This window comes from Hemitrygon akajei, chromosome 20 (assembly GCF_048418815.1).
Source record: "Hemitrygon akajei chromosome 20, sHemAka1.3, whole genome shotgun sequence".
NCBI classification, from domain to species: domain Eukaryota; kingdom Metazoa; phylum Chordata; class Chondrichthyes; order Myliobatiformes; family Dasyatidae; genus Hemitrygon; species Hemitrygon akajei.
Window position 1 is genome coordinate 66,800,024 of NC_133143.1, and position 12,466 is coordinate 66,812,489.

At 38.3% G+C, this 12,466-nt stretch overlaps 1 protein-coding gene across 13 annotated transcripts in view; it reads left to right on the plus strand.

Annotated features, from left to right (window-relative positions):
• The window catches only part of slc4a7 (solute carrier family 4 member 7), a 138,342-nt gene that overhangs the window by 113,521 nt on the left and 12,355 nt on the right, over nucleotides 1–12,466 (plus strand). For 7 of the 13 annotated variants that reach the window (XM_073024513.1, XM_073024515.1, XM_073024508.1 and 4 more), the window contains 2 exons: nucleotides 3,652–3,789; nucleotides 11,509–11,538. In XM_073024513.1, the coding sequence (XP_072880614.1) occupies nucleotides 3,652–3,789; nucleotides 11,509–11,538 (168 nt within the window). The remainder of the gene's footprint in view (nucleotides 1–3,651; nucleotides 3,790–11,508; nucleotides 11,539–12,466) is intronic. The other 6 variants (XM_073024520.1, XM_073024517.1, XM_073024510.1 and 3 more) reach the window with 1 other exon arrangement.

Here is a 12,466-nt window from a genome sequence, read left to right on the forward strand (position 1 = left end):
GGTTTCAGATTTCTGGATCATTGAGATCTCTTGTGGGGAAGGTATGGCCTGTACTAAAAGTACGGGTCTCATCTGAACCCGATTGGGACAATATCCTTGCAGACAGATTTGCTGGAGCTGTTGGGAAGGGTTTAAATTAATTTAGCAGGGGGATGGGCACCATAGTGATGGGGCTGAAGATGGGGCATTTAGTATACAACTAGATGCAGTGTGTCGTGAGACTGTGAGGAACGATAGGTAGATGATAGGGAAAAATTGCAATCAATCGAATCGGCCAAAATCAGAAAGGTTGTTGAATGCAGGACTGCAATTTTATATTTGAATTCCCTCTATTTACGAAATAAGGTAGATGATCTTGTAGCACAGTTAGAGATTGACAGGTATGATGTTATGGGCATCGCTGAGTTGTGGCCGAAAGAAGATCATAGTTGGGAGCTTAACATCCAAGGATACACATTGTATTGAAAGGACATACAGCTAGGCAGAGAGGGTGGGGTAGCTCTATTGGTAAAAAATTGACTCAAATCCTTAAAAAGGAGTGACATAGGATCAGAAGACGTAGAATCCTTGTGGGTAGAGTTAAGAAACTGCAAGGGTAAAACGCCCTTGATGTGAGTTATATACAGACCTGAACAGTAGCCAGGATGTGGGCTGCAAGTTACATCAAGGCATAGAAAAGGGCAATGTTATGATAGTCATGGTGGATTTCAATATTCAGGTAGATTGGGAAAAATCAGGCTCGTACTAGATCCTAAGAGCAGGAAATTTGTAGAATTCCTACGAATTGGCGTTTTAGAGCAGTTTGTGGTTGAGCCCAACAAGGGAACGCCAGTACTAGATTGGGTGTTATGTGATGACCCAGATTTGACTGGGGAGGTTAAGGAAATAGAACCCTTAGGATGCAGTGAGCATAATATAATAGATCTCACCATGCAGTTTGAGAAAGAGAAGCTAAAATTGTATGTATCAGTATTACAGTGGAGTAAATGGAATTACAGAGGCATGAGAAAGAAGCTGACCAAAGTTGATTTGAAGGGACACTAACAGAATAGCAATGGCTGGAGTTTCTGGGAACAATTTGGTAAGGTACATGAAAGATACATCCCAAAGATAAAGTACTCTTAAAGGGTCAAAGACTCCATATGAGCAAAGCGAAGGCATGTAATACAGCAAAAATTTGTGAGAAGGTGGAGGATTGGAAAGCTTTTAAAAACCCAAAAGAAGGCAACTAAAAAGGCCATAGAGAGAAAAAAGTAAGCTAGCCAATAATATAAAGGAGGATACAAAAAGATTTTTCAGATATCTGAAGAATAATAGGTGAGAGAGTATAACGAAACACTGGAAAATGATACTGGAGAGGTAGTAATGGGGACCAAAGAAATAGCATATTTTGCGTCAGTTTTTTACTGTGGAAGTCACTAGCAGAATGCCGGAAGTGCAAGAGTGTCGGGGCAGAAGTGAGTATCATTGCTATTACTAAGGATAAGATGTTTGGGAAGCTGAAAAGTCTGAAGGTAGCTAAATCATTTAGACCAGATGGACTACACCTTAGGGTTCTGAAAGAAGTATTTGAAATGATTGTGGAGGCATTAGAAATGATCTATCAAAAATCACTGGATTCTGGAATGGTTCCGGAGGGCTAGAAAATTGCAAACGTCATTCCAATCTTAAAGAAGGTAGGCAGAAGAAAGGTAATTATCAGCCAGTTAACCTGGCTTCAATGGTTGGAAAGGCATCAAAGTCTATTATTAAGGATGAGATTTTGGGAAACTTGAAGGGACATGACAAAATAGTCAAAATCAGCATGGTTTCCTTAAAGGGAAATCTTTCCTGAAAAATCTGTTGGAATTCTTTGAGGAAGTAGCTGGCAGGAAGGACAAAGGAGAGCCAGTGGATATTGTTTATTTGGATTTTCAGAAGGTTAACATGGAAGCTGCTTAACAAGATTGGATGGTCTTACAGGAAGTATACTAGCATTGGCTGATTAGCAGGAAGCATAGAGTGGGAATAAAGGGAGCCTTTTCTGGTTGACTGCTGATGACTAGTGGTGTTCCACAGGGGTCTGTGTTGGGACTACGTATTTTTACATCATATGTTGGATGACAGACTTGATGGTTGTGTCGCAACATTTGTGGATGATACGAAGACAGGTGGAAGGACAAGTAGTGTTGAGGAAGCCGGGTGTTTGCAGAAGGACTGGGACAGATTTGGAAAATGGTCAAAGAAGTGGTAGATTCAATATAGTGCAGGGAACTGCATGCTCATATACTTTGATAGAAGAAATAAAAGCATTGACCATTTTCTAAATGGGAAGAAAATTCAAAACTCTGAGGTGCAAAAGGACTTGGGAGTCCTTGTGCAGGATTCTGTTAGTGTTGACTTGCAGGTTGCGTTGGTGTTGAGGAAGGTAAATGCAACGTAACCATTCATTTCGTGAGGATTTGAATATAAGAGGAAGGGTGTAATTCTGAGGCTGTAGAAGGCAATACGGAGTATTGTGATAAATTTTGGTCCCTTATCTAAGAAATGATGTGCTGGCATTGGAGAGGGCCTAAAAGAGGTTCCTAGGAATGAAAGAGTTAGCATATGAGGAGCGGTGTTTGCTCTGGGCCTGTACTCGCTGGAGTTTACGTGAATGAGAGGGGGGATCTCATCGAAACCTATCAAATACTGAAAGGTTTAGGATGGATGTGGAGAGGAGGTTTCCTATAGTGGAGGAGCCTAGGACCAGAGGGTACAACCTCAAAATAGAGTGGCATCTATTTAGAACAGAGATGAGGAGGAATTTCTTTAGCCAGAGGGTGATGAATTCATTCCCACAGATGGCTGTGGCATTGGGTATATTTAAGGTGGAGGTTGATAGGTTCTTGATTAATCATCGTGTCAAAGGTTATGGGAGAAGCCAAGAAAACGGGATTGAGAGGGATAATAAATCTGCTATGATGGAATGGCAGAGCAGGCCCAATAGGCCAAATGGCCCAATTCTGCTTTGATGTCTTGTGATCTTATAGTTATGTGTAATTCTGTTATCTGTATTCCATGGGAGAGTTAGTACAGTGCAAACTCATTGGTTTGTTTCGGTAGATGAAGACATAGTCTTGTGTGGAGAAGTTGAGTAAAAATGGCTTATACTGTCAGGGGTTAAAAGGTGAGAGATGATTTCACTGAAACATGCAGGATTTTGTAAGAAAGTGGCAGATTTAATCTTAGTAGTCCGTTTCTTTTAGTTGTACAACCTAGAATTAGGGTAGCATAGCTTCGGGGATGTGAATTTCCAATTTAATACTGTGATAAAAAGAAATTCTGTTGCACAAAGCATCATATATTCTTCAGTTTCTTACTCTCAGGTGTGGTGGATGATGAGTATATGAGCTTCTTGAGCAGTAAGGGAATTAACTGATAAGTGAATTTGGTAGGAAAGTAGAGGGATCTTATCTTCTCTTGCTTCAGTTTCTTATTTTTCTTTGTGCCAAAGGGCATCTTATAAGCATTCAAGGTTTAAATAGTGCCCGAGGTAAAACACTTGGTTTACAGATGATGCCAAATTGAGAGAGGAAAAGGTCCAAGCACCAGGAAATAAGAAAGCCAAGTGTGAAATGCTGAGGATGTGGCAATGAACCAGAATTTTTTTTTCTCTGTTATTATTGGCAGGTGCTTGCTCTTGTATTTATCCGTAAATTGTTGGACTTCTGCTTTACAAAACGAGAACTTAGCTGGTTAGATGACTTGATGCCTGAAAGCAAAAAGAAGAAATTGGAAGATATGCAGAAAAAGAAAAAAGAAACTGAAGTAAGTGCCTAATTGTAAACATTTTTCCTTTAATGTTCGATAGTGTTTCCCTGTTGATACTGTTGATAGTCCAACAGGTTGACAGATTCCTCCATTGATTACTACTTGTTGCCATGTTTTTTCACTTTTCATGTAAAGGTTATTTAATACATCTTGATTACTTACAGATTTGAACATTTGAATGTAGTTTTGAACAATATTCTATAGACGACAGACAATAGGTGCAGGAGTAGGCCATTCGGCCCCTCTAGCCAGCACCACCATTCACTGTGATCATAGTTGATCATACACAATCAGTACCCCGTTCCTGCCCTCTCCCCATATCCCTTGACCCCGCTATCTATAAGAGCTCTATCTAACTCTCTCTTGAATGCATCCAGAGACTTGGCCTCCACTGCCTTCTGCGGCAGAGCATTTCACATATCCACCACTCTCTGGCTGAAAAAGTTTTTCCGCATCTCTGTTCTAAATGGCCTACCCCTTAATTCTTAAACTGTGGCCTCTAGTTCTGGACTCACCCACCAGCGGGAACATGCTTCCTGCCTCCAGCGTGTCCAATCCCTTAATAATCTTATATGTTTCAATCAGATCCCCTCTCATCCTTCTAAATTCCAGTGCATACAAGCCCAGTCGCTGCAATCTTTCAACATATGACAGTCCCGCCATTCTGGGAATTAACCTTGTGAACCTTCGCTGCACTCCCTCAATAGCAAGAATGTCCTTCCTCAAATTTGGAGACCAAAACTGCACACAATACTCCAGGTGGGGTCTCACCAGGGCCCTGTACAGCTGCAGAAGGACCTCTTTACTCCTATACTATATTCTACATTTGTTTTCCTCCCTAGTTTACAATTGCTACTTTGAATCAGATGTTCTGTTGCGTGTTGGGGATAAAGATGGTATATCTGTTCACGTCCTTTGCATGCAATCTTCAGTGATGATGTAACTATCAGCTGGGTGCCTTTTTCCATGTTGATCAGCCAAGAACAATACACAATGTAGAGTTGAAAGCTATGCTGTGAATAGTGTAATAATTGATGCTGTTTTTATGTTGAAAGTCAAGGCTGTAATAACATACAGAAAAGCAAATTATTAAGAGACCACAAATTCTTAAATATATGATGCATAAATTTGCCAATGCATTCTACATTTGGTTATTTTAGGGTTTACCATCACTGTAGGACTTGTATGTGTCCGGGACAAAGAAGCATGCAGGATCCATCCAGCAAACATCCTTTTCCAAAAGCTCCCCTATTAAAACAATAACTTCACAGCATCTTAAAAGTTTGGTCTCCCAGGCTGTTAATCTGATCAACCATTCTATTAGTCGTTCCCCCCCCCCCCCCCACACACACACACACCCTCCTCTATCTATTATCCCCGTCACTGCACTGCACTTTAAAACACTTTTTACAAAGCTGTTTACATTGTAAATACATGCTGGTATTCATGTACATTTTATTCCATATCCACCCTTTAACTCTATATTTTATATGTTCCTTTATTATTTATAATTTTTGAATGTTTGTGTTTTTGTTATATGTATTAATTCCTAATACATGTATTAATTCCTAATACATGTAAATGGTGAATAAAGTTGATCCTGCATCCTTTAAATCTTAAATCAGGAAGGAACCAGGTTTGGTAAAGCAAATCTTCAACATGTTTCAGTCCCTGTAACTTGCCTATGTGACATCACTGTTGCCTCCAGACCCCACATTCATGCCCATTACTTTTTGTGGCACTTTTGTTTTTAAAAAGGTAAAGGATATTAATAGATCTGCTTTTAATTAGCTTTTGTCCTGCTGAAGCTAACCTAGTAGGGACAATTTCTTTTGTCAGACTTTCTGTAATATTTGCATGGATAATTTGAACAGTGTCAGGTTTAGCTACTATCACACATTTTTATTTACTGATCAAGTCTTTTTCACTTACTGGTCGTATTGACTGATCTAAATTTGTAAGTAGAAGTAATTTTATGGATACAAACTCATTCAGGAATTCAACACAAGAGTAGACAGAGAGTATCTTTTTCCCAGGGCTGAAATGTCTAATACCAGAGGGTGTGCATTTAAAGTAAGAGAGGGTAATTTGAAAGTAGATGTGAGGGACAAGTTTTTTTTACAGAGTGGGGCTATCTGGAATGCACTGCCAGGGGTGGTGTTAGAGCCAGATACATTAGGGGCTTTTAAGAGATGTTTAGATAGGCACATGAATGTGAGGAAAATAGAGGGACATGGACATTGTGTAGGGATAAAGGATTTGTTTAATTGGTCATTTGATTATTAATTTATTTGGTTCAGTACAACATTGTGTGACAAAGAGCCTATTCCTGTGCTGTACTGTTCTGTGTTCTTTATTCTACATTGGTGTGTAACTTTAGAAACTTTTAAAAGATTTATTTTGCTCTTATGTTAGAAGTATGAGTATGGTTTAGAAAAGATAAGAATATATGAATTAAGAACAGGAATGGACCATTTGACCGTTATGGTCTGCTTTGCCAATCTTCTGATTCATAGCTGATTATCCACCTTGGAGCCAATTTCTCTTAACATCCCCACATCTAGAAACTCAATGATCTTCATTTCAAGTTAACTTGACGATTGAGCCTACACAGCTCCTTAGAGTACAGATTACCAAAGAATTTCCTCACACCGTGAGAAGTAAAATATATATATATATATATATAAATAATATAATTTTAGTTCTGAATGCCTTACCATCTACTTTGAGATCATGATACTGACTCGGTACTTGGCCAGGAGATAAATCTTGCGTGCATCCGGTTGATCAAGTCCTGTCAGAATTTTGTAATGAGTGTCCTCTCATTTTCCTAATGTCAGGAAAATACACTCATAGTTTATTTAATCTCTCCTTGTAAGCAAAACTGCCAATACTGGAACAGATCTAGTGAATATTTGCCATACTTCCTCCATGACACCCTTATCCCTTAAACAAGGGACCAAATACTGTAACAAACCCAGGTCTGGTCTCATTGACACTTTGTTTTCTCCTGTAACTACATTACAGGAGTTACATTACATTACAAAACTGTTCTGTAGTTTTGTAATAAAGACCAGCATACTGTTATCTGTGTTTTTTCTTTGTTACTTTTTTTATTGACTTGTGTCTTGGGAACCAGGGTCATTTTAAGCATCAACAATAGCCACACTATCAACAATAGACGTACAAGAAGAAGTCGGCTATTTGGCCCATCAAGTCTGCCGCACCATTCCATCATGGCTGATTTATTATCCTCCTTAATACCATTTTCCTGTCTTCCCTCTGTAACCTTTGACACTCTGACTAAACAAGATCTGATCAAATATTCCCAATGTTACAAAAAAACAATCTTTATTTTCTTTCAGCCTTTTGTGTTACCTAAATTCATTATGGCCAGATATAATTTATGCTTTTTTTACCTGGTGACTCCTTTGAAACAATATATAGAGGAAAGGGTCAAGCGTAAATCTGTGTGCCAGGTAAATTAAATCTTACAGTGTCATTCATGGCTTTTTACAAATTAAAGATCTCTACCTGATAACAGGTAATTTTATAGTTTGGTGGGTGCCTGGAATGTGCTACTTGGGGTAGTGGTGGAGGCAGATACATTAAGGACTTTTAAGAGACATTTAGATAGACACATGGATGTGAGAGAAGTGAAAGGATAGCTGGAAAAAGGGATGAGCTTAGGTAGCCATTTGATTACTCATTTAATTGGTTCAGCTGAAGGTCCTGTTCCTGCGTTGTATTGTTACGTGTTCTAAAGGAATTAACTCAGTACACATTAAAAACATGGTATAAAACTAGTTCAGTTTGTATTCAGTGAAACACTGATTGCTTGGAAATCTGGAAGTATGTTTGGGTAAGTGGCTGGTCCAGAGACTGTTCTACAGGCCAAGTGTGTAGCTAGGAACAGAGGAGCTGCAGTCTGGGTGGAGTTGTGGCCAGAATTGGGCTCTGGATTAATTTTTTTTTTAGCTTGTTTAGCAAATAGGGTATAGCTTACTGGGTCCTATTTACTTTCTGATCTCCCAGCATTACTACGTTTCTATTTAATGCACTTTAAGAAGATATTTAATAAAAGATGTTTTGTTAGAATCAGGTTTAATACCATTGGCATTTGTTGTTGTGTGGCAGCAGTATATTGCAATACATTGTAATAAAAACATAAATTACAATAAGTATACAGTCAGCCCTCCTTATCCGTGAGGGATTGGTTCCGGGACCCCTCGCGGATACCAAAATTCGCAGATGCTCAAGTCCCTTATTCAACCTGTCTCAATGAGGTGGATCTTAGGACCCAGCGGAACACCAGACCTTATTTAACCGGTCTCAGTGCGGTGGACATCAGGTTCCAGCGGCAGAGATCTGAATCCACAGTGTTTCTGTTCACGAAAATAATCACGAAAACGATTGAAAATAAAGTGGAAATAATGAAGCGATCGGAAAGAGGTGAAACGCCGTCGGTCATTGGAAAAGCATTAGGTTACAGTCGGTCAACGATCGGAACAATTTTAAAGGATAAAGTGAGAAAGGCTGTGCCCCGATGAAAGCTACAATTATTACTAAGCAACGCAGTTGTTTAATTATTGGGTTTTGGTGTTTTGGGTATTTGATCCTCCACATCAACTCAGCACGGTGCAGAGCGTGCTCGGATGCGATCTGTCACTAGATCGAACTTGGGAACTTCCGCTCCCGAGCCCGGTGCTGAAACATACGTTCTGAAGTGTTTTATATGCATAGAAAGGTAAAATATATACTATATGCAAAGACAAACGTTTGACTAACTGAAGCTAAATAATACCGGATGTACCTGTTCCGACTTACTTAGTAAGAACTTCTGATTTTTTTCGATCCCGATCCAACGATAACCCATGCACATCCTCCGGTATACTTTAAATCATCTCTATATTACTTAGAATACCTAATACAATGTAAATGCTATGTAAAATAGTTGTTATACTGCATTGTTTAGGGAATAATGACAAGAAAAAAGAAGTCTTTACATGCTTGAACAACAAGTGCTGGAAGAGCACTTCCGGGTTTTCGCGATTCGCGGTTGGTTGAATTCGCGCATGTGGAATTCGCAGATGAGGGCCGACTGTATAAAAAAAAAGAAAATTAAATGAGTACTGCAAAAAGAAAGGAAAAATAATGAGTGGGTTGATTGTCCATTCAGAAATCTGATGGTGGAGGGGGAAGAAGCTGCTCCCAAAACAATGAATGTGTGTCCTCGGGCTCCTGTAACTCCTCCCTGATAGTATCAATGAGAAGAGGTCATGCCCTGGGTGATGGTGGTCCTTAATGATGGATGTCGCCTTTTTGAGGCATCACCTTTTAAAGATATCCTGGATGCTATAGAGGTTAGTGCCCATGACGGAGCTGACTAAGTTCACAACTTTCTGCAGCTTATTTCCATCCTGTGCAGTGACTGCCCCCCACCCCCCGCAACATACCAGATGGTGATGCAACCAGTTAAAATGCTCTCTCCACAGTCTATCTGTAGAAATTTGCGAGTGTCTTTGGTGGCGTACTAAGTCTCCACAAAATGAAATATAGCCACTGTCATGCCTTCCTTTTAATTGTATCAATGTGTTGGGCCTGGGATAGCTCCTCAAAATCCTCAGGAACTTATAACCATTCACCCTTTTCATTTCTGATCCCTTGATGAGGACTGGTGTATATTCTGTTACCTTTTCCTTCCTGAAGTCCCCAAACAATTCCATAATACCAGTAACTGACAAGATTATTGTTGCGACATCATTCAACCAGCTGATCTATCTCGCTCCTGTACACCTCCTCGTCACTATCGGAAATTCTGCCAAGAATAGTAACATCCATAGTAATAAGGTATCCATAGTTATCAGTAGTAACATATAGTGGTTCAGAAAAACTGTTTGTCTGCTATAACAGGATGTACGGGTAGAAAATTATTGGAGTTTGACTGAAGTTTTATTCTTACTTTCCAATTTGCCATTGGCACCAAATCTGCCAATTTATAATTTTAGACATAGGTTGCCATCTACATCATTATTCCTCCTGCAAATTTATTTATTGAAATTTTTGTCCTGCACTGCACCGCTGCCACAAAGCAACAATTTTCATGACATATGTAAGACCATAAGACATAGGAGGAAATTAGGCCATTTGGCCCATCGAGTCTGCTTCACTATTACAGTATGGCTTTGCTATTATCCCTCTCAACTCTATTCTCCTGCCTTTTCGCCGTAGCCTTTGATATCCTTACTAATCAAGAACCTGTCAACCTCCACTGTAAACATACCCAATGACTTGGCTTTCACAGCCATCTGTATCAGTGAATTCCACAGATTCACCATCTTTTGACTAAAGAACTTTCTTGATTGCTTAAATCAGAATCAGATTTGTTATTGCCAGCATGTGACGTGAAATTTGTTAACTTAGCAGCAGCAGTTCAATGCAATACATAATCTAGCAGAGAGAAAATAATAATAATAATAAATTAAATAAAGCATAATAATCATAAATAAATAAGTAAATCAATTACATATATTGAATAGATTAAAAAAACATGCAAAAACAGAAATACTGTACATTTTTTTAAAAAAGTAAGGTAGTGTCCAAAGCTTCAATGTCCATTTAGGAACCGGATGGCAGAGGGGAAGAACTTGATTCTAATTCTTACCTATGATTTTTGTAATTGCTGATCTATATTCAGTTTCTCAATATCCCAAAAACAGATTTGGGTAAGTATATTGGAAATAGTTCTGGATCCTAATTTGTATTTCTGCGTAAACTCTTGGATTATAATTCAAAACTGACATGTATCCTAAATTTGAGTAAAGCAACTGATAAGACATCCTTTCTCTGTGAGTTGACTTCTCTTGTCCACTCCCCTGAATCGGCTTGCTTTATACTGTACTACAATAATTTAAATAGACAGCTCAGAATAAATTGTTTATCCAGTGAAAATAAATTCAGCTAAGAAGTACTTTTTCCGAACTGGTACAAAGTTACAATTGTTTTTCAATTGTAAAATACTTATGAAAATTCCTGCTTGGGAGCTAGATTTTAGCGATGGGTCAGAGGCAGACATTTGGGCCTGGATGATGGATAATAAGGGCAGAATTAGGCCATTCAGTCCATCAAGCCTCACTGCAATTCTATCATGGCTGATTTATTAACCCTCTCAATTCCATTCTCCTGCCTTCTCCCTGTAACTTTTGATGCTCTGACTAATGAAGAGCCTATCAACCTCCACTTTAAATATACCCAATGACCTTCTCCACAGATATCTGTGGTAATGAATTCCACAGATTCACCATACTCTGGCTTAAGAAATTCCTCTTAATTTTATTTAAAAATATAAATAGCTGTTGCTGGAAATCTGAAATTAAACAAAAGTCTTTGAAAGATTCAGCTGGTCAGGTTGCATCTGTGGAGAAGGTGGTGGAGTTCATGAGCTTTCACATAATATTGTGTCTTTCTTTACTGATTTTAAAAAAACCCTTTGATGTTAATTAAACCTTAAAAATAGTACAGAGACTTGGAGATGTGTTTCCGCTTATGGCATTGCAGCTTTAATTGAGTTTGTTTCTACTGTCACTGCTTTTCTCTCATCACCTTAAAGCATGACATTGAAAGCTTTCATGCGTAGTTTGCCCTGCTTGCTGTCTGTAATTTCCAAAGGGACTGATCTCTGTCTGCTTTTTCTCCTGCACATTCAATTGGCTGTAGAAAACGAAGGATGGATCTAAACCAACGTGGGTATGTCTTTGGTTATTTATCATGGGTCTCAAGAGGGTCAAATGTTCCGATACTATTCCAGCTCTCTCCATTGGATCTCCTGAATGTCCTTTCTGAATTCCAATTATTCAAAGAAATGTAACATAAACAATGAAGCAAAGATGCCAGATGGGTTGGTAACTTGACTGCACCAGAATTTTGCATTCTACACATATTTATTTGAATGTGGAGATTCTAGACTATCCAAAAACATATGAACAGAATTAGGCCATTCAGCCCATCATGCCTGCTTCACCAATCCATCATGGCTGATTTATTATCAAGACTTTAACGTAGCCAATTTGAATAAAAATAATTGATCATTATGGATTATTTTTAAATACTTATATGAAAAATATTTCTGTATAGATTTCATTCTTTTGAGTAGAAAATCCACACCAAGGGTCCAAAAGAACTGGATCCAGCTACTTTAACTGCAGGACATTTTCCCTGTAACGTTTACAATAATATGTACGTTTAATTTTAAATTCACTTATTAATACTGTGGAAACTCCATTCCCTGTGAAAGGTAAGTTGCTTATTGTTTACAAGTTGTCAACAATCTAATAGTTAATTTTTTTTGTTTAACAATATTATTACAATTCCATTTTTGTTGCACCCTTGAAAATTATTATAAGAAACTGCAGACTTTTTTGTCTTTAGGTTACTTTTGTTACAAATTAACTACTTACATGTCCTTAAGATTTTCTGTTTTGTTGTAGTAGTGAGTATGACAGCAATTAATCAAATAGCACCAAAGAGACTGTAAAACAAAGCTGTCAAGTTGTAAAGGGTTATGATTCTTAGAATTTGCTTCACTGTGAATCAAAGTTCAAAGTACATTTATTATCTAAGTATGTATACTATATACAACCTTGAGATTCATCACCTTCTAAATCAAATTCTAAAC